Source organism: Pogona vitticeps, chromosome 2 (genome assembly GCF_051106095.1).
Source record: "Pogona vitticeps strain Pit_001003342236 chromosome 2, PviZW2.1, whole genome shotgun sequence".
NCBI classification, from domain to species: Eukaryota; Metazoa; Chordata; class Lepidosauria; order Squamata; family Agamidae; genus Pogona; species Pogona vitticeps.
In genome coordinates this window covers 132921041-132947651 of record NC_135784.1, presented here as the reverse complement: position 1 = coordinate 132947651, position 26611 = coordinate 132921041, and the positions used below count along the sequence as shown (strand labels likewise).

The 26611-nt window shown below is 42.6% G+C and overlaps 1 protein-coding gene across 4 annotated transcripts in view; it reads left to right on the top strand.

Annotated features, from left to right (window-relative positions):
- MGAT5B (alpha-1,6-mannosylglycoprotein 6-beta-N-acetylglucosaminyltransferase B) overlaps positions 1–26611 on the top strand; it is a 228410-nt gene that overhangs the window by 62745 nt on the left and 139054 nt on the right. For 3 of the 4 annotated variants that reach the window (XM_072990466.2, XM_072990467.2, XM_078385991.1), the window contains one exon: positions 22405–22549. The exons of the other annotated variant lie outside the window; for it this stretch is intronic. In XM_072990466.2, the coding sequence (XP_072846567.2) occupies positions 22405–22549 (145 nt within the window). The remainder of the gene's footprint in view (positions 1–22404; positions 22550–26611) is intronic. 4 annotated transcript variants of the gene reach the window in all.

Sequence of the window (26611 nt, the reverse complement as noted above, 5' to 3'; positions counted from 1 at the left end):
TTGTTGTTGCTGATTCGAAAAGATCTTCCAGTATTGGCACCCACACTTGGGCAGGATATTTGTTGTTGCATGCACTGGGTTGTCCCAGTACCACCTGTCCGTTACATCGAGAATTGCTCACTGAGATCTAACTCCCGCCATAGACTGCCATCCTCTTTGTCTCGTCCTCTCTGGCCTGCCTCCTTCATCCGATCTTCCCTTCCCTCCTTTTTTAACCCACTCATCCTTCTCAGACCTCCATGTTTTACCCACAACGCTGTCTCATTTTATTTTATTTTTATTTTTATCTTCCCTTTTTGTGCTATGGCAGAGAAGTGGTAACATTAACAAAAAGCAGAACCCAGAAACAGCTGATATGTTCCCTTCACTCTCTTCTCCCTTTCCTTCTACTCACAGTTCTCAAACCTTCATGTTTTGGCCACAATGCTTTCTAATTTTAATTAGAAATATATTCATTTTGTTTAGTTTTCACTTTGGCGCTGTGGTGGAAAGGTGATAAAAGAGTAAAAAAAATTAAAAAGCAAAACATGGGAACAGCTGCCATCTTCTCTGCCTCTGCACATCGGCTTCACTCTCTTCTCCCCTCAATCCTTCTTTAACCTACTGTATCTACTGTTCTCAAACCCTCTCACTTTCTCCCCCCGCCCCGCAGTGTGTTCTAAGTTTATTTAATTTATTTTTATTGTTCAATTCTGTGTTATGGTGCAAAAGCAATAGCATTAATTGGTTTTTTCAACACCAAATCATGGAGTTGGGGCAACTGATCAGCTTAAATACACCCATGAAGAAACGTAATCAAATGACCCACATGCCCATAAAAGGGTATGAAGAAGCATGCATTTGCATAGTCCTGGAGCCCACAGTAGCAGATTCTGCTCTGGAACAAAGCAGAAAACAAATACACACCTTCCCTTGAATGGTCTCCCCTCACAAAAGCAAGGTTTTCATTGATATTGGTTTTCAGACCTGCATTGTGTGGACACTGAGGCGCAGTATCAGCATTACGGGTATAAGGAAAGTAGCAGTTAGAATTAGCCCCTAGCCTGAAGGAGTAACTGTTGCAGTTCCTGGCTGCGAACATGTCAGGATCACAGGGGGTGGCCATTGCCTCTGCGTGCAGTGAAGGGCAGACTTAGATGATGATGCTGGGGGAATGAAAACACCTGCTGGTCTGTTTAAAATTATTATTATTTTTAGTTTCCTTTGCACATTACTGTCTATGAACCTGTGAGTGGTTGACACGGTGCAGGAAGGTAAGGTAGCGAGGTCAGTGATCACAGATGAATGAGTTGTGATGAATGACAGCCATTATCACTGTGAAGCCTGGACAGTAAAGAGCTCTGTTATACTGGATGTAGTCAGAGGTGTTCTCAGTTTCCCTCCAGACTCCATCCTGTGCTTAAAGTATCTGTAGGTAGAGGGCATTTATAGGACTGGTCTGTCAAAACCAATGTTGTCATAATGGTGACAAGAGGTTCTCCCGCCCCCCCCATTACTCCTGTAGAGGTGATTTCTTTTTCTTCCTGTGGAATACAGCTAATCGGGTGCAAGTAATGGATGATTTCCTGAGGGGAGGAATTGGAGTCTTTTAATGAGTGGAACTTCCAGTTTTAGTCACGCTAGCTCTCGTTTCAGCAATTTCAGTCGTAAGATAATTTGTCTCCTGAACCACATTTCCATTAATGGCTGATGCATGCTAAAATTAGGTTGGGTCACTGTGTATTCCCAGAGATGAGGCATAGCTTTTTGCCTTAAACTATGGGTGTATCGTGATGGTAGCTTAGTCACAAGCTATAATTTATTAACTTCAGTTTTGTATCTATGAAGTATGACCAAGAGCCAAGTAGGTCATAGGATTGAAATGCCTACAAGCTTTATTGAATTAATGTTGGCAGCTGCACACCCCTCCCCCGCAAGATCAATTTTAGAGGGCTAGGAAAAGATGGCACTGAAAATCAACTATCTACAGCAGGCCCTGCTTACATCTACAGTTTCCCAGAGTCCAAAAATAGCCTGAATCTTCTACATTTTCAAATTCTTTCAAGGGGCTAAGTTTAAATTTTATGCTAGATTTCCGTTTCCTCAGTCCTGACATCTAATGCATTTCAGGTGTGCATTGTCCCCTTTAACAATGCTGGAAACTGGAATGGGCCCCCTTGTTGAGTCTTAGGAACACAGAAGCAGAAGAAGCTGCCTTATGGCGAGTCAGACTGCTGGTCTATCCCCATATTGTCAACACTGCCTGACAGCAATGGCTGTCCATGGTTTTTGGCAAGAACCTTTTCTAGCCCTACCTGGAGACACTGGGAAATTGAACCTTGGACCTTCTGCAAGCAAGGCATGTTGTCTGCCACTGACCTACAACCCCTTTGATAGTCTACAACTCTAACCAGGCCTGTCTAACCAGGCCTGTTTCATAGGCAGTCGGGTTTTACATCCAGACTGTGTTGAGCAAACATCTGTGAGATACACAAAACTCACATATCAATTTGCACAAAATACATTCACATTCATACACGTATGCATTCATTCTTCATCTCATTCCCTCTTAACAACACACGCATTATCAAGATCCTTCTAGTCCATGCTTCGGCTAGGCTTAAGAAAAGGGTAACTGGTTGGTTGGTTCATATCTTGGCTTCCTCAAGGTGGCTCACCTTGCTGATGGAGTTACACCAGCAGAAATGTTTAACCAGATGATGGCCACCAACTAAAATGCATCTGTGAAGAAATGGTAGTTAAAACAGCCCTTTCTTCAGCAGCCAATCAATTGCCCACACAGCCAACCAAAGTCCATTTTTGCCTGTCAAGAGCAAGAAGGATTGGGCTAGTATAGGTACAGTGTCAGCTGGGATGTTCCTCCACAGATTATCCCTCCCTCTTTAATGAAACTTTGGAAGGAGCCTCCTACTGAAGCTAGTAGAAGGCTTTTCTCCAACCTTGTTGCTGTCGGGGGGAATGGGGCATGAAGGGGAGGCTGTGGCTGCATGGAAAGACAGAGTGCTCCCCAGGCGCTCCACCCATGGAACAGAGACTGTGGTGCGATCCAGCTGGGATTTCTTATAATAAGCAAACCAGGTGGCTGTCCTATTGTAAATATGAGAAAGTGGACCCCACCAGAGTATTCAAGAATCCAGAAGCAGGACCAATGACCTCTTCTTTGCCTTCAAGAAAGAGGTACAAATATTTATCCCCATCCCTCAACCACCAGTGCTATCAAGCCAAAAGTTCAGGGAGCCAAGATCTAAGAACAAAGGAAGATGATTCCTTTATTAGATTATTAAAACACTGAACACAGTTTCCCTGTTTTTTTTTTTTTGGTTAAATGGCCCAATATGGTATTATATATCCAAATTCTTAAATATAGAGACTGATGTTGGTGGCGATGAACTAGAGTGTAATGGCTTGTTGGTGGTGAGGAGAGACTTCTGCTACACTAGAACTTGTTTTTTTTTAACAAGAATCAAGCAATAATACATCAGCCTGGGTGGGGAGAAACTTACAATTTTTCCATTAAAGCTTCTAGTTGTTACAGGACTGACATACCAGGAATATTTTGTTGTAATAGTCTTGGAAATAAAAACAAGCCATCCATGCTATGAACGACAGTAAAATATTGTATGATTACCATGTAAATGTCAGAGGGTTAGGGTTTGATGCCTGCAAATAATTCAGAATTGGTAGAAGGAGAATCTCAGTCACCTCTCTCTCTCTCTCTCTCTCTCTCTCTCTCTCTCACACACACACACACACACACACACACACACACACACACACACACACACACACACACACAGAGAGAGAGAGAGAGAGAGAGAGAAAGAGAAAGAGAGAGAGAGAGAGATTTCTTCAAGTTTTTCGTTTTTTGTGGTCCTGCTTCTTTTACCTGCCTTTTCCCATTATTCATATACTGTATAGTTATTTTTCATTTACCTGTTGCATTGCGGTAGAACCCAATAGCTGAAGCTCCCTATGTGGTTCACAGAGTAACCCAACAGAGTCTCATGATTGTGTGAATGCTTTGCATGCAGACGATCCAACATTCCAACCCTGTCATCTCCATTTAAGAAAGCCACAAATACTACAACTTCCATCAGCTTTAGTCTGCTAATGAAGCATGATGAGAATCACAGTCCAGAAGCATCTGGAGGGCCACAGTCTCTCATGCCTGAGACACCAGGTGATGAGTAACACTGTTAACTGCCTAAGAGCCAGGGGAGCTGCTTCCAGACAGAGCAGACTGTACTGGGCTTAGATTAATAATCTGGTGCAGTACAAAACAGATCCCTGAACTGCCAAGGAGTATGGGAAGTGCTCATGGGCATATGAGAAACTGAAAGTCCCTGTAGAATGACACAGGTTTCCTTTTTTATTCATTATGATGATGCTCATCTAAAAAGATCGCTCATGGGAGCTGATAAATCTACAGACAAATGGAGACTGGAAAGAAAGACTGATAGCAAAGAATTAGAGAAGGCCAAGAGGTGATGGCACAATCTGCAAAAGTTTTAGCTGCAGCAATTAAAATAAAGTTGAATATTATTTAAAACTATAATTCTTTGCAAGTTTCCCTGTTCAATTTTCCTGAGTATGTATGCATATTTGATGGTTATGCATTTGTCTTCTTGATTTTAATATGTTGGTCTTGTATCACACCCACTTTTTATGTACGACCTGTAAAGACATATGACAAATGCAAATAAAGAATATACTGTACTGTACAGCACTACAGCTGACCTGCGCTTCCATATTTGGGGGGTGCATCCAAATAACATCAACAAAGGAGACATTGCACATCTTCCTGTAGCTCGTGCAGCATATGGCAGGGCCGATGGGCATTTTCATCCTTTGCTAGTTATCTGGAAGCCGAAAAAGAAGCAATACATCTCACACTACTTTTGTACTACTTGTGGTAATGGCACTCAAAGAAAGGAGTGATTTCTGTCCTCTCATCGATGGAAATACAGTAAGTCTTGGAAAGGCTGTGAGGGTTCTTTACCTGTTTCAGATGGATTCCACTCTGGCTCCTTCTTCAGATCGAGTAATGAGAGCACATCAGCATTTATTTCTGGTAATTCTAAGAAACCTTGAACATTATTAAGAATGGGCTTTCTCTTCCTCACGCAACGGTGCAAGGAAGGGATCGAGTTCTTGGCCCATAAATGGATTTCTAACAGTAAAGTCCAGTGGTTGGGTCCCACATCAGGGGAAAAGTCCATCAGTGGTGAACCTGGTGAAATTGACAACAGGGGCATCCTGGTCTCTCCGAATGGGATTTCCTGGCTGCAGTGATTCCCAATTCCTGATATTCCTGCGACCCAGGCTTTGGCATCTCAAAGTCTCTTTGTACTTCTGCTATCACTTCCTTTCTTCTCTCTCTCTCTCTCTCTCTCTCTCACCTGCCCCACCTCCTTCTTTGACCCCCCCTTATGTATCTCTTCAAAGGGTGATTAAGACGGCCCAAAACATCACTGGCTGTTCACTCCTCTCTTTGGAAGAATTGTATAAGAACAGATGTAAGAGGAAGATATCTAACATACTGAAAGACTCCTCTCATCCGGGATATCAGCTCTTTAAACTATTACCATCAGGAAGGAGATTCAGGGTATTGAAAGCAAGGACAAGCAGATTCAAGAACAGTTTTTACCCAAGTGCAGTATTGAGTTTAAATGAGGGGCCATAGGTTTTTGGTGGAATTTTAATTGCTGAGAGAAAACGGGGTATCTATATTTGGATGGTGAAAGTTGTGTATATCTTAACTTTTTTTTGTAGTGTTGTCCAGTTTTACCTTGGGGAAGAGCACCTCATTTCGTTGCACCCACTTGTGAGCGCAATGACAAATAAATTTCTTATGTCTTATGTCTTATGTCTTATGTCTTATGTCTTGTACTCCCACCTTTTCTCACAGTGTAGTTACCACCCCCACTGTCTTTCCTGCCTCTTCTTTCTCCCTCTTTCGTTCCTCTCTCCCACCAGTAGGGGGTTGTCACCCTTCTCTCCATTTTAGGCTCGTCTGGTGTAGGGTCTGTACTTTTCTATGGGAGAATGGACAGCAGGCAGGCAGGAAAGCTGTCACGCCTGCCCCTCCTCTCAAAATGTAAACACGCGCTCTGCAGTGCTTCTTAATGTATTTATAATTTATCACCCATTCTTTCCAAATTACAGCAGCTTCTTAAGATTAATGAAGTTGACTGTTTCTTTCTTTGTCAATCACAAGCTTAGCTGTAGTTTAGGCCCTTTAAAAATTATGGCGTTATTTAAGTCATGAGGCAAAGGCTGGAATGAGCTTATGCTCATTGCTCTACTTTGGATGGATTTCTTCTCTGTAAATTAGGCTGAATAGAGAGCAGAGAGGTATTTACCTTCCTTCATAGCATACTACTAATTTTATTTGCCTGGACCTGTCATTCTGGTAGCAAATGAAAACATAACTCTTTGTGCAAGCACTACAACAGGTGGATTTCTGAACTGCAGCCAGCATTGTCATCTCGGAAATGAAGATGTATCATTTCTCCATCCTGGTATGCATTACTAGTTGTAATGCAATATCTGCACACCTGTCAGTGGCTTGTTTCCTCATCTCAGTTCAGCTGCAAACCCCCTGGATGGCCATGGAACAACATCTGGCCATGGAACCATGGGAAATGGGTGAACTGCCAGAGGAGGGCTAATTTTGTCCCTATCTATAAGCCTGAAACTGGGAACTTACAGACCAGTCAGCCTGACATTGGACTCAGGGAAAATTCTGGAACAGATTATAAAGCAGTCACTATGCAAATAACTAGAAAACAGCAGTAATAACTAGAAGTCAGCATGGATTTATCAAGGACAAATCCTGCCACACTAATTCTGATCTCATTTTTTGATCGAGTAGCCTCCCTGATAGACAAAGGAAATGCTGTAGACATAGTATATGTTGACTTCAGCGAAGCTTTTGACAAAATGCCCCATAATATTCTGATTAGCAAGTTAGCTAGGGGTGTGTGGGACAGAACAACTAACAGGTTGGTACATAGTTGGCTACAGAATCATACTTGGAGGGTGATGACTAATGGCTCCTTCTGAAACATGGAGTGGGTAACAAGGGCTTGTTCCTAGGCCCAGTGGTATTTGATATTTTTCTTAATGACCTGGATAAGGGGATACAGAGAATTATAATCAGATTTACAGATGACACAAAATTGGGTGGAATAACTGACACCCTGGAAGACAGAAACAAAATTCAAAATGATCTAGATAGGCTTTCAGCCCAGAGCACAGGGCTGAAAACAACAAAATGCAATTCAACAGGGATAGGTGCAAAGTACTGCACCTAGGAAAAAGAAGTAAAACACACAGTTACAAGATGGGGGATACCTGGCTCAGCAATACTACAAGCAAGAAGGAGTTGGAATTGTTGTAGATCACAAGCTGAATATGAGCTAACAGTGTGATGTGGTTACCAAAAAAAAAAAAAAAAAAAGGCAAACACTATTTTAGACTGGATTAACAGAAGTATAGTCTTCAAATCCCATGAGGTACTAGTCTCCCTCTATTCAGCACTGGTTAGGCCTCATCTAAAGTACTGTGTCCAGTTCTGGGCACCACACTTCAAGAAGGATGCCAACAAATAGGAACAAGTTCAGAAGAGGGCAACAAGGATGATCAACGGACTGGGAACCAAGCCTTATGAGGAAAGGCTGAAGGAATTGGGCATGTTTAGCCTTGAGAAAAAGAAGACTGAGGGGATATTTTATAGCACTTTTGAAATACCTGAAAGTTTGGCGTACACAGGAGGGGTAGTATCTGCCCTTGATCATTCCAGAAAGCAGGACACTCAACAATAGGCTTGAGTTATTGGAAGCTAGTTTTTAGTTGAATATCAGGAAAAGACTTTCTGTTAGAGCAGTAAGACAGTGGAACCAGTTATCTTGAGAGGTGGTGAGTGTTCCAACACTGGAGGCATTCAAGAGAAATTTAGACAGCCACCTGGCAGATACCCTTTGATTTGTATTCCTGCACTAAGCAGAGGATTAGATTTGATGAGTTAATAGCCCCCCTTCCCACTTTATGATTCTATGGTCAAACATTTGGACTTCTCTGCATCTGCTCCCTTCTCTAATTTTTGTACAACCATGGCTGATGATGACTTCCAGATAATCTGAAAGGCAGCTCACTTTTGTGGAATCTTAGCTGGTTCTGATAAATGTATTACCTGCCTGTGAATTTTGATTTCATTTCACATAACTGTGATGGTTTACATAGGCAGGGATGGGTACAGCCCAGAAGAACAAATGAAGAAGAGTGGTATAATGCATGTGGAATTGTGACAGATTTGTCTAGAGGAAGACCGTGTTTGTTTTAGATGGTGCAATGGTGCAACTAGCCTATCTTCTGTTTCAGTTACGGAGAGGGAAAATGTGTGACCGTCCAGGAGTTATTGAACTACACCTCCCATCAGGCTTAGTCCAGGTAGGAATGGTGGGTGGTGGGAGTCGCAGTCGAACAACACTCTTTTAAAATTATTATTATTGGTTGCATTTGCATCCCACTGTTTCTCCAAAGGGCCCAAGGTGGCTTACTTTGCTCTTCCCTTCCATGCAGTTCTCAGAACAGGCTGAGAAGCTGTGACTGACCCAGAGTCAGCCACTGGATTTTACAGCTCATGGCCCAGCTGGCTGCATAAAGTTTGTTCTCTCTACATAGAAGCTTGATATGTGGTGATACAGATCGTTTCCATACTTGATATTTAATTAGATTGGCACTTCTCTTTTTCCCTGGAGAAGATGTCACATATTTCACTAAGCATTGTGCTCAGGAATCATCTTCATCCACCTTTGCTTTCATCTGATTATTCCTAATTACTTAGCTCTGTGCCCCTTTGCAGCTTCCTAAGTAGTTCCTCCAAACCTCTGTGTTTTTATGTCACATCTCCCTAGGTACTGTGAAGTGATTGATTATGGTCATTATTTTAAAGTACCATATGAAAATCTCTACCCTCTTCATTAATTGTCTTAAAATCTGCCAGCCTTTTGGGGAGGAAAACACAGATCCCTGTCGTTCTTCAGAAGACTCCAATTAATTTCAAGCTTCTTTTTTTTTAAAAAAAAAATTGTGCTCTCTTGCTTGCTCTTGTTTATTATCAAGACTCATTTGAGCATTTCCCCTTCTACCCTTACTTAATTAGTGCTGTCCTCTGAGATGCTTACTTTTGTTTTTGATTTCTCCATTACTGCATCCTGTATTTCAAAACAAGACTGCTTTTTGCTACCTAACTAGTGTTTGATCAGACACCTATTGTGTACAGAGATGAGGATGTTCATGGTCTTCAGCCCTTTAAGCTCTCAGGAGAGATCTCTCTGGGCCCATAGGGTGGTCAGAGCTCAGAAATGTGAATGGATGGGTCAACAAAGCAATGTATCTCAGACTCGGGGAATGTGTGACCTCCTGATGTGGGACAGCAACTCCATCAACCTGACCTATCCTGGTCAGGACAAACAGATGCTGGAAACAACAGGTTAACAGCATCTGGAGATCTGTGTCTTTCCTGATCTATGTTCATCAATTAGGAAAGACACCGGATGTGATTTATAGGGAGGCCTGGACTCTGAAATGTTTATGACAGCAATTAGTAAATTCTCACAGGACTTTTGGCAATCTGTTCTGGCAGTGCCTTGGTTCCAACTGGCACACTCCTTTCTTATGGCTTTTAAGGTTTTCCCAGTTCTAAAATATGACCTGTGAATGAGACAAACCCATGAGGAATCATATGTACCATAAAGAAAATGCAGGAAGCCAGGAGTGGCTACAGTTCTCTGTCAACTGTGCACTTCTTAGTTATAAACTCAAGCTAGCTCTCATGTATATGTTGGACACACAACTTAGACTTCGTTCATGGAGCCAGGAACCATTTTTGTAAACAGTGTATGTGCCACTGAGAACCATATGGGGATTCAACTGGACTCATGTCTGGCCCAGAGATTCACCATAGAGTTAAAATGTTACTTTCTGAACTGCTTGTTTGCTTGGAGTCTCTCTATCCAAAAAGTAACATTTCCAAGACCTGGACTCGCCCTCCTTCACAGCTGGTCAGAAACCTTGGAAATGGCTTGTCTTTACCACATGATTTATGGGTACACACATCATTGCCTCCCTACAAGGATATTTCCGTGATCACATTATAAGCTTTCAAGTTTTCATCACACAGCTCCCAGTAGTCTCTTATTGCACTTGCACACCAGGTAGACTGTGCATATAAACCTGAGGCTTGAATATTACATTCCAAGTGTGTGAAGACATTCTAATCCATCAGAGACCTTCCAGGTAGAGAGGAGGGAGAGAGATAGAGAAAGAGCACATTTATGTATATGTATTTTTTTTGAAAAGTTCATCCTAAAAAAAATCTGTAAATCTTAAAGGTCTCAAAAGACAGTTCTTCTCTCTATTTTCTTATGCTAAAACATACTAACATGGATATGTCTTTGTAACTTGCAACAGCAATGTACTGTCATGAAGAGTCTGAGCACAATGCTGTTTTGTGTGTTTTTTTATATACACTCCTACCACATGCAGTGCTTGGTTTGCACATTGGTTGAAATTTGACAGAAGGCAGACACTATCCGCCATCTTAAATTTCCCATGATGCATTGTTCGACAGCATTGTGTGAAACTGAAAATCGTTATTTTGCAGGCCAGTGGTACTGTGGGTGGACAGTTGGCTCAGACAGCTCAGACAAGATGGATTCAAATCTCTGCTCAGCCATGGAAACTCACTGTTATGGGGTGAGAATGCTCATGGTAAACCACACCTTGAACCTCTGGCATACATTGCAAATAACTTGACAGAAAATAACAACAATCCCATGTAGGCATGGGTTCTGATGGTTCTGCCCCACTGAACTTAAGGTTGATTGCCCCTTTATGAGCTGACTGTGAACTCAATTTGAAATTCCACATGCATCCAAAAACATCTGTAAAATGAGTACCCAACTCACTGGGGGCCAGAGTTGGGTACTCATTTGTTCCTTGCTTAATTACACTGAAACCCCCCCCAAGAGTTCTCTAAGCACTATAGGGCAGTATATAAGTATACAACAACAGCAGCAGATATATACAGATATATATATATATCAGAAGCAGCAGTGTATTTTCCAAAAGAGACAATAATAATTGTATTTAAGATTTGTCATCTATCATGTTATCTTCTGTAAATCCTTGAGGAAAAAGAAAGAGCAGTTTTTCCTATGGGGGGAAAAACTCCTGATGGGGGAAGACGAAGAGAATCCATGCAAAAAATGGCTTCTTAAAATGTCTGCTGGAACTGGCAGGTGACAACATTGTCAGTTGTATTTTCTGATTGCAAAATACTATTTATGTGACTGCAGGATGGAAATCAGCATTTTCTTGCACCAATAGCAGTGGAATCTGCTTGGTCAAATTGTTACTGTTATTGTTGTTATTTTATTTTTTTATTTTTCCTGATCTGTATGACCTAGAAATGGATGCAGATTGAGCACATTTTGCGTTCAGAAATCCACACATTTCAAGACTTTTAAAAATCCACCTAATAAAAAAATGTACAGTTGGAAAGGGTTGATGAACTGCACATTTCAAAAATGGGAGGATGTATGCAAACTGGGTTTACAATGGATTGTTGTTGTTGTTTAGTCATTTAGTCATGTCCGACTCTTCGTGAGCCCATGGACCAGAGCACGCCAGGCCCTCCTGTCTTCCATTGCCTCCCAGAGTTGGGTTAAATTCATGTTGGCCGCTTTGATGACACTGTCCAAGCATCTCATCCTCTGTTGTCCCCTTCTCCTCTTGCCTTCACACTTTCCCAACAGCAGGGTCTTTTCCAGGGAGTCTTCTCTTCTCATGAGATGGCCAAAGTATTGGAGCCTCAGCCTCAGGTTCTGTCCTTCCAGTGAGCACTCAGGCTTGATTTCCTTTAGAATGGATAGGTTTGTTCTCCTTGCAGTCCAGGGGACTCTCAAGAGCCTCCTCCAGCACCACAATTCAAAAGCATCAATACTTCAGCGGTCAGCTTTCTTTATGATCCAGCTCTCACTTCCATACATCACAACAGGAAAAACCATGGCTTTGACTATTTGGACTTTTGTTGGCAAGGTGATGTCTCTGCTTTTTAAGATGCTATCGAGGTTTGTCATCGCTTTCCTCCCAAGAAGCAGGCCCTCCTGTCTTCCACTACCTCCCAGAGTTTGGTCAAATTCATGTTGGTCGCTTCTATGATACTGCCCATCCATCTCATCCTCTGTCGTCCCCTTCTCCTGTTGCCCTCACACTTTCCCAACATCAGGGTGATGTCTGTGCTTTTCTTCCCAAGAAGCAGGCATCTTTTAATTTTGGGGCTGCTGTCTCCATCTGCAGTGATCATGGAGCCCAAGAAAGTAAAATCTGTCACTCCCTCCATATCTTCCCCTTTGATTTGCCAGGAGGAGATGGGACCAGTGGCCATATTAGTTTTTTTGATGTTGAGCTTCAGACCGTTTTTTGCACTCTCCCCTTTCACCCTCATTACAAGGTTCCTTAATTCCTCCTCACTTTCTGCCATCAGAGTGGTATCATCTGCATATTGGAGGTTGTTGATATTTCTTCTGGCAATCTTAATTCCGGCTTGGGATTGCTCCAGTCCGGCCTTTCGCATGATGTATTCTGCATATAAATAAGCAGGGGGACAATATACAGCCTTGTCATACTCCTTTCCCAATTTTGAACCAATCAGTGTTTCCATATCCAGTTCTAACTGTTGCTTCCTGTCCCGCATACAGATTTCTCAGGAGATAGATAAGGTAGTCAGCCACACCCATTTCTTTAAGGACTTGCCATAGTTTGCTGTGGTCCACACAGTCAAAGGCTTTTGCATAGTCAATGAAGCCGAAGTAGATGTTTTTCTGGAATGCTCTGGCTTTCTCCATAATCCAGCGCATATTAGCAATTTGGTCCCTAATTCCTCTGCCCCTTCGAAATCCAGCTTGTACTTCTGGGAGTTCTCAGTCCACATAATGTTGAAGCCTACCTTGGAGGATTTTGAGCATAACCTTGCTAGCGTGGGAAATGAGTGCAATTGTACAGTAGTTGGAGCATTCTTTGACACTGGCCTTCTTTGGGATTGGGATGTAGACTGATCGTTTCCAGTCCTCTGGCCACTGTTGGGTTTTCCAAACTTGCTGGCATATTGAATGTAGCACCTTAGCAGCGTCATCTTTTAAGATTTAAAATAGTTCCATTGGGATGCCGTCACCTCCACTGGCCTTGTTGTTAGCCAAGCTTTCTAAAATCCACTTGACTTCACTCTCCAGGATGTCTGGCCCTAGGTCAGCAACCACACTATCTGGGTTGTCCGGGATATCCAAATCTTTCTGGTATAGTTCCTCTGTGTATTCTTGCCACCTCTTCTTGATGTCTTCTGCTTCTGTGAGGTCCCTACCATTTTTGTCCTTTATCATGTCCATCTTTGCACAAAATGTTCCTTTAATATCTCCGATTTTCCTGAACAGATTTCTGGTTTTTCCTTTTCTATTATTTTCCTCAATTGCTTTCCATTATTCATTTAAAAAGGCCTTCTTTTCTCTCCTTGCTATTCTTTGGAAGTCTGCATTCAATTTTCTGTAACTTTCCTTATCTCCCTTGCATTTTGTTTCCCTTCTTTTCTCTGCTATTTGTAAGGCTTCATTGGACAGCCACTTTGCTTTCTTGCATTTCCTTTTCTTTGGGATAGTTTTTGTTGCTGCCTCCTGTACAATGTTGCCAGCCTCTATCCAAAGTTCTTCAGGCACTCTGTCCACCAAATCTAGTTCCTTAAGTCTGTTCTTCATTTCCACTGTGTATTCATAAGGGATTTGGTTTAGAGTATACCTGACTAGCCCAGTGGTTTTTCCTACTCTCTTCAGTTTAAGCTTGAATTTTGCTATGAGAAGCTGATGATCAGAGCCACAATCAGCTCCAGGTCTTGTTTTTGCTGACTGTATAGAGCTTCTCCATCTTTGGCTGCAGAGAATATAGTCAATCTGATTATGGTATTGCCCATCTGGTGATTTCCATGTGTAGAGTCGCCTCTTGTGTTGTTGGAAAAGAGTGTTTGTGATGACCAGCTTGTTCTCTTGACAAAACTCTATTAGCCTTTACCCTGCTTCATTCTGAACTCCAAAGCCAAACTTTCCTGTTGTTCCTTTTATCTCTTGACTCCCTACTGTAGCATTCCAATCCCCTAGAATGAGAACAACATCTTTCTTTGGTGTCAGTTTTAGAACTTGTTGTAAGTCTTCATAGAATTGGTCAATTTCAGTCTCCTCAGCACTGAATTGGATTACTGTGATGTTGAAAGTCTGTCTTGGATTCGTATTGACATCATTCTATCATTTTTGAGATTATATCCCATTACAGCTTTCCCCACTCTTTTGTTGACTATGAGGGCTACTCCATTCCTTCTATGGGCTTCTTGCCCACAACAGTAAATATGATACTCACCTGAATTGAATTCGCCCATTCCTGTCCATTTTAGTTCACTGACACCCAGGATGTCAATGTTTATTCTTGCCATCTCCTGTTTGACCACCTCCAGCTTCCCAAGGTTCATAGATCTTACATTCCAGGTTCCTGTGCAGTATTTTTCTTTGCAGCATCGGACTTTCCTTTCACTTCCAGGCACGTCCACAGCTGAGCATCCTTTCGGCTTTGGCCCAACCACTTCTTTAGCTCTGGAGCTACGTGTACTTGTCCTCCGCTCTTCCTCAGTAGAATGTTGGATGCCTTCCAACCTGAGGGTCCCATCTTCCAGCATCATATCTTTTAGCCTTTTGTTTCTGTCCATGGGGCTTTCTTGGCAAAGATACTGGAGTGGCTTGCCACTGCCTGCTCCAGGTGGATCACGTTTAGTCGTAACTCTCCACTATGACCTGTCCATCTTGGGTGGCCCTGCACGGCATAGCCCATAGCTTCACTGAGTTACTCAAGCCCCTTCACCACGACAAGGCAGCAATCCATGAAGGGGTTACAATGGATAATGTAGGTAAAAACATGCACTTGAAAAAATATGCAAGAAAGGAGGAAATGAATGACAACAGATTTGATTGGTGCACACATATCAGGCAATGAGTGCTGCCTTTAAGAGCTGCCATGCATACATACAAGCATTACAGGCCACACCAAAATTCAGTGATAACATACAAATGATCCATAGATGATCCACAGTGGATTCCTTATGAGACATCCCCATGTGGACAAATTCAGTAACCCCAAATACCCACACTAAGCAAATGAGTGAAAGAGGCAAGATGTTCTTTCCAACAGTGGGAGTTTGCAAATGACACACGTGTGCTATTCAACTGGAGTAGAGAGAATGCAACAAAAATATTCCTTTTTGATAAGCATTAGGCAAACCTACTCGACCAATTAGATACCATTTTTTCAGGGAATGTTCTGTTCGGCTTTTATTTTAACCATTCATTAATTTAACGACTTACAGCTCTTTCAGTGGTGCTCTCTGCTGCCTGTTCTCTTCTTCCCATCACTTTTTTTTCAAACTGTGCCCCTCTCTGCCTTCCTCAGTTTTCTAATCCCAGAGTCTTCATTAAACACTACAAAATAAATTACCAGCAGATCTGAAGCTTCAACTTACAATGCAGGGTTGGTAGGGCAGGGGGGGGGGAAGAGTCCATCTCAGATGCTCAGCTGCGAATTGGGTTCTGTTTCAATGAGCTTTATTTTCAAATATTGTGTCTGCTGGAGGCTATTATTTCCCCTCCCAATACCTGGGAAAGGGTCCAGTTTTTATGAATATAATGCAGATGCAAAAGGAGGCAGTGCAAAAGCCGCGGCTGGGCTTAAACCCTAAAGGTGAGCAGTCACCTTTTCAGTGGGATGAATGTTTATGGTGTAATTAATCACCGGTTGCTGTTTTCCCTTTGGAACTCAGTGACATCCATGCTGCCAATCCCAGCCCAAAAGTACTTCCCGAAAAAGACTAGGCTTTAGTAATGGATGCCCCAGGCTCTGTATGTCTGCAATTTTATGTTCTTATTCTAAAAACCAATGAAGAAATGGCTATCGACAAGGTGCTGGATCCAAAAAGGTCTGTTTTATTTAAGAGTTTCTAGATAGCAGGGCTGTCTTCGCTGTCTTTGGCTATTGTTTGACTTGATTTAGGTTTTAGTTGTGGAGAGTGCCTCAGGAGTACTCCTGCGGATGGCCATGACGATCCAGGACAGTGGTTCCCAACCTTGGATCACCCAAGGGTATCCCAGGGGTGTTCTTGGACTGCAACTCCCAGAAACCTTGGTGGACACAACTAGTGCTGAAGGCTTCTGGGAACTGTAGTCCAAGAACACCCCTGGGATACCCCAAGGTTGGGAACAACTGATATATCTGCGTCTAAAGTGGGACAGTCCATTTTGCCTGGCTGGCAGGGTGTTCCATGACAAGACCCCATTGTTTGACTGAACTTGTGCTGGAGTGGGTGAAGGGAGAGGCTTTGGGTGGCTGATGGCAGCAACAGTGCCTGGAAGGCTACACTTTGCTTGCCTCTGTTCCCATAACTCATTTTTCCTGAGAACAGACTCTCTGTTATACGAGAGTGACTCAGCTTCTGGCCCCAAAGAGCTCTCCATGGCTAACTGTAACACGGAATGTCATGGCTTCGGATGGCTAGGAGCCATAAATGGCAAGTGAAGATGGTTAAGCATCACACACACCCTTCTTCTGTCTCATTGCAAAACCCACCTCATAGAGTTACTGTGAGAAGATGGGATGGGGGTGGGAACCCTGCCTGCGAAGTTGAGCTGTTTGGAGCACAGGCCGGGTAATGATCCCTTTACCCATGATCTGTACGCTGTGGCCATAAACCTACTTTAAAAAGATCCATGTGATGGTGGCCATGCAAGCAGTTTTCCTCTTGCTTGCCATCCATTATGCAGTTGGGTGAATGATCTGGTGCACCATTGTTTGCTCGATTGGTGAACGAGGGAGGGTTATGAGAGGTGGTCTGCTAGACAGGAAGGATCAGTTTCCTTTGTACAAGTGTACATAGTAGCAGCGTTCTGCCCTGTGTGTATAAACCTGTGGCTTAAGTGCTATACTTTGTGTGTCTGAGGAAGTGGATCGTAATCCACAGATGCTCACTTGAAACCAATAGCCCACTCTTAAGGGTGCCACAAAATGTTGTGTCTTTTGTATTGTGTTTTGTTTCAGAAGCAAAATCTTTCTTCTGCTGAAGTTGTCTCCATCTGTCCACTTCCACCTCTTGTGTTATGGGGAACTTGAAATGCAATTGTGTCATAGAGTTTGCATAAGCCATGGAAGATACTGGGCTGTGCGAGAAGCATCTTTTGCAGCCATCTGAAGCAGTTATGGCACCCAAAAACCTACTTGAGAATTTAATAGTCTGTCTATTTGTGCCTCATGCATCGCTGCCAGGCCAACTAAAGGGAATCTAGAGCAGGCATTTAATGTGTGATTTTAAAATGATATATGAACTAGGACATAGCCTGGGGCAGATATTTGCAATGCTGAATGCTACAGGTCACTAGAATCCCTCGGGGAAAGTCAACCAGTAATAGTTTGTTTCTGTACATACTGTACTGGAAACCCAGTATATTAAAGCCCACATACAGTGGGTGTGATAGACTGCTCTCCATGTAGGTCCCTGAGGACTAGAGTTGTTTGTCTTTCCACACCAAAGGAACAGATTTGATTAACCCTGGAATTACAGATCAGGAGTGAATTTCCACCTAGAAGTTCACTTAGGACAGAATAAGATGTATTGGTTCTTTTCAGAGTCAGGCCCCAACCCTTAGGTCCTAAACTGATGTGCATATCAGAACACTATTAGCCTTTGGAGTCTGCACCTAGCTGAATTTCATGTGGCCGATGGAGCAAACTTGGTTTGTGTGACTTCAGAGGAGAGGACCGTAGCCAATGGGTTCAAATCAGAAGAAAGGAGATATTCACTAAACACCAAGAAAACCTTTCTGAGGGCACAAACTGCTTGATAATAGAATGGAGGTTGGACCAGGTAATTTTGAGATCCCTTGTAGTTCTACAATTCTATGGTTATTTCCACCAGTCCTCCTATTTTACCCAATTGCTTCTACTAACCTTTGTCTAGGGTCTTGTTTAGACTGGCAAACATTCATTGTAGTATGTTTTATTCATAACTGAATTGTGGCGCATTCACTGCATCCTTACTGCAAAATGTATTGGGATAGCTAAAGGCAAGGTTAAAAAAAAAATAATGCCAGAGCAAACCCTCAAGAGACTCAGGGGCTGATTATGTGAAAGGCAGTTCTCAGTGTTCGTTTCCTACTTCTGATTTGTTTGCACTTTCAAGAGCTGAATCCAAGTTTCAAGAGGGGAGCGGAGCAGAGCATTAAGTACTTTGCTCCCACTTTCTGAGGATGATGCTTGGCTGGCCCTTGCCCTGGACTATTGTGCACCACTCAAGTGAAGTCCTATTCAATCATGCTTTCAAGCCTGTAGGCCTACATGCGTTGAAGCAAACACATTAGCTCACCTCCCTCATTTACCTCTTTAATACAAGAAATACTGAAAAGGAGGAGGGTGCTATACCTGAGTAACTTCTCCATCTGAACCAGAACCCTGATTCCCACCCCACCAAGTTTGGGCTCATTTGGAAAGTCTAGTTAGATATGGCAATTTCCCATTTGCAGACATGTGCATTTTTGTGAGTAAATTGATGGTGGAAGAGGGGGCCAGGATGCTCCTCTCAACATGTATGGGTACCACATGTTTTAAAACGTGATTGGATACAGCTTGACTGTCTGACTATAATAGGCTGGCTGCATTTGTGCAGGATTCTGGGTCAAGCTAGGCATTAGAAAGGTGGGGATGCAAGAAGAAGAAGTCATGTCCCCAAAATTATGGAGTGATGTAATGACCAGGCTCTTTTGCTTGAAGTGTGTTCCAGAATGGGAAGTCCAACATTATAGAGTCTGCTGAAGGTGGGATGTTTCAGCTTACACCCTGAGCGATGTAGGCCTGGAGCTGGAGCTCCGAGAAATTGGGTTCAATGCAAAGCGACTTTTGTCCTTTCACATGACCTAAGTTTGATTGGTCTTTAAAATAGTGTGCATTGGGCACCATGTTAAAATGCAATAGGGCTTCAGCCAGGCAAGAGAACCCTTCTTTCTATGCAAGGGTTGCTTGCCTGCCCTCTTGCAGTAGCAGAGGACTGCCTTTTCACGGTGTATCACAGGGGTGTGTGTGTGTGTGCAGGAAGTTGAGCTCCTTGTCTGTGAGGTCACCCTAGGAGACCAGGTGAAAGAAAAGTAGCAGCAGCAGCAAATTATCTTTTTCAGCCAGCGTTGTGCCTGCCACTGTGGCTACTGCCACGTTCTCCCTGGCCACTGCCTCCCAGCTGTGTACCTGGCAAGCAAGCCCTGTGGGGGGGGAGGAAGGAAGGGAAGCAGGATCCTTGCCTGCTCTTTGTGTGGTGGAAATGGAGCTGCTGAATCTGACACCCCAGGCAAGAATAATGTCGCTGGGTAACCAGTGTTGGGAGGCTCCCCAGTTACCTTGCCACGGGCTGGCTAGCATTTGTCTTCATTTTCACCACATGAAAAGATAATGTGTGATAGGGGGCTTTTCACTCTGATTTGCAGATAACCTGAAGTAAAAAGCTTACTGCTGGTTATCTGCAACGTGTAGTTCCAGCCTGTTAGACAGAGAGCTGGCAGTCGCTCAGCAGTCCCCGTCCCCTCCCTTTATGGCAAAGAGCACAGCTCTTTTTTGACTAGGTACGGAGACATACGGAAATTTATTTATTTATTTATTTATTTATTTATTTATTTATTTATTTATTTATTTATTTATTTATTTATTTATTTATTTATTCATTCATTCATTCATTTATTTATTTATTTATTTATTTATTTATTTATTTATTTATTTATTTATTTATTTATTTATTTATTTATACCCCGCCTATCTGGTCATTCTGACCACTTTAGGTGGCTTACAACACACACACATGCACACACACAAAATACAAGAACAATATATAAATAAAAAGGAATTTGTACACAATTAAAAAATTCTATAAGATGGGAAAATAACACATAATAAAGAAGACAAGTGAGAAGGTCAGGGATTAACGGGGGGGGGGGGGGAAGGCCTGCCTAAACATTCATGCTTTCAGTTGTTTCTTAAAAATACCCAGCGAGGGAGCCGTGCGAATCTCCGGAGGCAGATTGTTCCAGAGGCGAGGAGCCACTGCTGAGAAGGCCCGGTTTCTTATTTTTTCCTTCCGGGCCTCCCTCGGCACCAGGCTCCTCAGCCTCACCTCCTGACTCACACGGGTGACACGGGTAGAACTGGAAATGTAGCCAGCCCTCTATTAGAAATGTTTGGGATAAAATTTAGTACACATGCTAGGTAAGAAACAATCCATTGCAGGCAAATAAGAGTATTACCCAGTAACTGGAGGACTTTTTGTAATTGATAATATTCAGCCTAAAGTACAGAAACCTTGAGTCTAATCCAAATCACCAAAGCTTTGCCAAGAAATAAGCTGGCAGCAAAAGCCCCTGTGATTAGAAAATGAAACACACCTTTTTGATTCCCTAAACCCTTGAGATGTACATCTATAGACCGGAGAATACTAGGAGTACTGAATTAAATGGATGATGGAAATAGACTCTTCCCTTGATTCGGGAATATTGGGAATTCTAAAAATTCAGTTCCTAGTTGCAGATCTGTGTTTAGTGCTTTAAAAAAGAGAAAAGAGCATGTGTTGCATAACAGTGTGCCTACAAATTTCAGATTGCTTCTCTTGTCCTCTAATTCCTGCTGCTTTTTAAATGAAAGTCTGCTTCAAAGGAGTCTGTAGGAGTGGAATGAGGAAGATAAGTTAGACGAGTGCGTTAACTAAAGCACATACACACAAACTAACAAAACCACACATGTATTGTGGAGTAGAACCCAGTCTCCATCCTCTGCCTTCATTGTGAGACCTTCCAGGCATTGCCAGAAAAGAGAAATTAAAAGGCAATTAGCGGAACAACAGGGGCGGGCTTGGTCTCAGATCATCCTACTGTAGGAGTTGATGTATGAGCCAGGTAAAAAAGAAGTGAGAAGGGAAGGAACAGATCGGAAGTGCTGGATTTCTAACAAGGATGAGACTAGGCCATGAAGTCATCACGGGCTGGATTCAGCTAAACAGGATCACTCGAAAGTGTGGTCTGACATTTAGAATGATCCTTGGATCCACATGCAAGGATCAGGTGGTTCCAGGACCAGTTATATAATTATTGATAACTGACACATCACTTCACTGCCTTGCCACCCAAGGGGCGTAGCACTGAACTGCCTACCAGCACTGCTTGGGTTCATTATCAGTGATCAGACGTGCCAGAAACTGAGCTAAAACGGCACGATCCTGGCATTAGAAATGCAGCGGCCCCTGCCAGTGATCCAACAAGGTGTGGAGAGGTGTGGAAAAAGGATTGATCTGGCTTGCAATTGCTGGTACATTCTGAAGTCACCAGAAAACAGATCAACCTGAATGTGCTAAAAGTGCTCCAAAATAGAGTGCCACCAGATCACATTCTCAGGCCTTCTGATGCCAAGTTCTCCAAGTACAACTCTTTGGATAAGTTTTATATGCTTGAAATTCAGTTTTTTTTTTTAAAAAAAGAACTCATTCCAGGTTCTCTTCCTCCTCCTTCCTCTTCCTTGCTGCTGCTAAAACCGATTAATCTCCCTAGGCCCATTTTTAAGGGAAAGGCAAGGTAAAAAACAGGTAAGGCCTGAATAAAATGCAGTGCTTGAAAGAGTCATTTTTTTGTTTGTTTATTTGGAAGAGCATGTGTGCTACAATTGCCAGATTCTTCTGGCCACGATGATTTAAACCAAAGAACCTTCTCAAGCTTTGATAAAATATGTTTGGTGGCATCTCCTTGTAACACATTAATGGATGGCTGAGCATAACCCACTGTATGTCCTTCAGACCTGCCCTTAATGTAAAATCGGTGTATCAGATTTTCAGAGACATCATGTCGAGAAATCTCAGTGTGAACGTTTAAAGCAATGGCAGCTGGTTGTATTTCTTAGGCCTAAACTCCCACTGAGTCGGTAGGAAGTACCGCTGAATTGAGTGGGACCCATTTGATGTAAGGTTGCAGAGGACGGCACACCGAAGGCTGTTATTCACAATGGGAATTGTGGGGTTATTCACAATGGGAATTATACTCTGATTTGATATTAGAGAATTATTCAAACAAATACGAAAGTAAGCTTTCACTCTAATATGTTTTTTTGTGACCATCCCTGCCCATTTTTGTAGCCTGCCATCTCTGCCTGCATCTCTGCTGCTTTCTGCTACACCCTTGTAGAATGCCTTCCTCTTCCTTCCTCTTTCATTGTCTTTTTTTGTTTGTTTGTGTGCGACTGCAGTGATGGGTGCTCTGGAGTCCAGAGGGGTGCTGAGGAAAATGAGTGATATGCTGGAGATGATGGTGAAGAGGATGGATGTACTAGCCAGGCTGGAGAATAGGACCGACTTCCGGAAAGGGGAAGAGGCCCATTTCCCTCTGGACAGGTCAGTACCGGTTGTTCTGGGATGTTGAGCATGCAAGATGGGATTTACAACTTCCTTCTCAATGTCAGTGAGGATGGGCAAGGAGTTTCCTGACATCACAGTATAATTCCCTCGTCGATAGAAGATGTTTTGCTCAAAAATCCAATGTTTGGGGGCACAAGATTGCTCATTTTTGCACAGAATGGCATGCAAAACTGGGATGGCTGTAGCTTTGTTTAAGATTTGTGAGCACTGGATGTGTTGTTTGCATTTTCTGTAACAATCAGCCTGTCCTTCTGTTCTTTGCTCTATATGTGTGTGCTTTGTCTTTCAAAGGGAAAATAAACTAGAGATGTGTTCTGCAAATTATAGAGGCTTTGTTGGGTGTGGAGAGCTACTTTGACTTGTTCTCATTTGTAAGTGAGGAATCTCATGGGGCGTGATAATTCATTGTTAAATTTAAGAGTACCTGAATTGAAAAACAACAACAAAGAATTCAGCATCTCAGACTTTTACCGTATTTGTTTTATTTATAGGCTGCCTTTCTCACAATAAGGGGATGCAAGGTGGCTCACAATATTAAAATGAACAGAATTAAAAAAACATAGCAATTTAAATATTTAAAAAACAATTAAATTATATCCTGATTAAAATGCAACTGAATAATTAAAAGTAAGTAAACATTAAACACTATCTTTAAGAAGGCATTGGGGGACCCAGTCATGATTGCTAAAGGCTGCCTGAAAAGATGGGTCTTCAGCTGTCAGGAGAAGGATGAAAGAGAGGGGGCCAGCCTGATCTCCCGAGGGAGAGCTTTCCATAATTTGGGAGCTGCCACAGAGAAGGCCCTCCTTTGTGTCCCCATCAATTGTGCCTGTGCTGGCAATGTATTAATTATGCAGTATCCTCTTCCCCTGAAATGAGTACATTTCTTAGATAGTTCAGTTTTGTGTAGAGCTGAGATGGGAATCCCTGGCCCTCTAAACGTTTTGACATGAAGCTCCCATTACAGTGGGGTCTTGACTTGAGAACTTAATCCGTATTGGAAGGCGGTTCTCAAGTCAAAAAGTCTGTAGGTCAAGTCTCCATTGACCCACAGTGCGTTGAAAACCGATTAATCCCATAACAGGCCGTTTTTGTTCCATTTTGGTTTTTTTTTCTGGTCTGTAAGTCAATTCTCAGGCTGCAAGTCAAACCTAAATTTTGCGGCCAGAGAAGTCTGTAACTCAAAAAGTCTGTAAGTCAAGCCGTCTGTAAGTCAAGGGTCCACTGTAGTCCCATCTAGATGACCAATGACAAGAGAATCAAGGGAGTTGTGGTCCAAAACACTTAAAATGCGAAAGATTCCTTTTCATTTTATTCCGGGATAGACTAATGTGACAGCTGCTTCATCCCTTTCCTGAATGCATTGGTTCTGGCCAGAATCTGCACACAAGGGGTGTGTGTAGAAAGCACATGGTGGAATGAGGACAGCAGTTGAAAGCCTTGGATGGGTTCCTCTGAATCTAACCTGGGTTCATCAGGTTGCCCTGTGGGTTGCGATTCAAGAATGGGGTGTTATCCTTGAAAAAGAAGCCCCGGAAGATGGAAGTTGCCAGGCTTCTCACGTATCTAATCTTCCTGTTTAGCGGGCACACTTTCAGTTCTGTTCATTGCTAAAGGAATGAGAAGGGCAAACACAAGAACAAGAGGCACAGAGGGGAGCTGCAAAATCTGTACCGTTTCTCACTGCATCATTACCATCGCTATAAAATGAATTTCTTTAGGCTGAGACTATCTGGCCGTTGTAGATATTCACTAAGGCTTGGTTGCACGTGGTAGATTTTTTGCAGTGTAATGGATCAGAAGCTACTGAGCTTCAACCCTAAGCATAAATGTTATGAACATCTGTACTTTTCCTGCTATCCAAATGATGTCAAGTTTGATCAAGTATCTTCAATAACTTTCAATGATAGCTTTTTTTCTGCCTCCCTGCCTCCCTCCTTCCCTTCCTTGTCCATTCTGTTCTGGAGCTCTGTTCTAAGGGACAGAAAGGCTGATTACATGGGAGTTTAGACTGCTGTTTGGTCCTTTGCAGGAACAGGCTGGCTTGCTCTTAAAGTTGGCAATCAGATGACATCTTTGTTGGAGAGAACCAGCCCACCCACAGACTGGTCCTATCCATACTTATCTGACTCCCTGTCAGGGGCTTCTCCTTTTTTTTTTTTTTTTTTTTTGGTGCTGGTAGGATCACTCTGGTTAGAAGTTCCAGCACGTGTGATCACTGGAACCACTCCAAAAGAAGCCTTGTGCCTTGAATTTGACAATATAGTGAAGTGGGCATTTAGCTGCAGGCAGTTTCTCAGCTGGCCCTTTAAGATGAGGCAAAGATGGGCTGCAGGAGCAATGTCTGTGTTAGCCATCAAGCATGATTAAATTGCTATAATCAAGCCAGATCATTCCAAAACAGGCCACGCAAGCTTTTTTCCCCTGCCTCTTATATGGCCGCACCAAAAATTTAGTGCTATGGCACTTTCAGTGGGAAGTTCATTCCTGCACTAGAGACTCCCAGTTGGAAACTTTTAATCATCTCACAGATTATTGTGTGACACGCCCAAGGGGTGCAGGCTCCAAATGGTTTTGATATAAATTATTGGAAACCAAGGATTAATCTGTAAACTTTTCCACGGAAAGCAGGGCTGACCAAGTTGACAGATCAAAGGAGGTTTAAGCCAAAGGGGACCAGATACCCACCTTTCTGAAATGGTGATGCAGTAGACAACCAGCTTCACGCCTCCTTTTGTTCAAAGTACTTCCCCAGGGCTGAATGAGAGCTCCAAGCATTTCACACCTAGCCTCCCCATTTCAAAGAACTTCCTGTGGGATATGTGTTGTGGTATTCACAAATAGAAGAAAGGCTTCCAAAAGTTTAAAGGAAAGGACTTGAACAGAGACAAAGAGAGGACTCTCACCAGCATTCTCACCGGCATACGCTGGCTAAGAAACGTAGAGAAAGGATGGAATGAAGCCATAGCAAAAGTTAAGTCTGTTCTCCATATGGAGAGGGATGGAGCAGAACAAGCTAAGAGCCAGCTCCAAAACCAAAGGGACTGGGGATCAAGGAAGCTTTAGACCATCAATGGGAAAGGCTTTTGACAGGTAGTTTTATTGTTTTGAAAACCCAGCATTTGTAGTCTGATGCATTGCCTGTATGCCTATCTCATATTCTTATTATTTAGTTGTGTTTGCAACCTCACCACTCATTTCTGTTTTTGTCTCCTACCTTTTACTTCCTCTTAATAAAACTTTTGTTTTAGTTAGACTTCCTGTCTGGCTGATGTTTTTGCAGAAAAACCCAGGTTAAACTAAATCAACTAGCCTATTCAGGATCAACCACAACTATCTTGTAGATGCCAGAGCACGTGCAGAGTGCAAAAGATTCCTAACTCGATTCCCAGTGGATGGTGGCAGCCTAATAGAAAGAAAAGCAAGAGTGATACGAGGCCTCTGGAGCCCAGTCCTGGAGTTAAGCTCGGGGACCGGCCCCATTTCACCACACAAATATTTAATTTTTTAAAAAAATTAAGTGGCTCCAAAAGCAAATATACAGCAGAAAAGTGGATTGCTAAACATTTTAACGACACCTCTTTTTCTGCATACAGTTTGTGTCTGCTCTTCTCCCTTTGCTCTAGAGCAAGTTCAGCTAAACTCAAAAGCCTTTTCTGTTGACTGAAATCAAATAGTTAAAAGAAGTTTAGTTTAGTAGGGTAGCAGACATTAAACAGTCACACTTGCCTGCATGCAGCCAGGCTCCCATGCTCAGTAATTGCCCCTAACTGGCTCTAGCAATCCCACTTTCTTGTAGTATGGATAGAAACCCTGGTCGTAGGCCCCACATTTATATATTTTATTTATCTGTTTAAAATATTTTTATCTCACCTTTCTCTCATTCTCAGGGCCAACCACAAACAAAACAGCAAAAAGGGAAGGGTAGAAGTTTGTTATCTTGTTCACCCAGCCCGGAAATAAAGAGACAACACAGGTTGTTGGGTTAAATTTGGGCCACAGTTTTATTAACTATTTAAACTGAAACCTGGATCAACA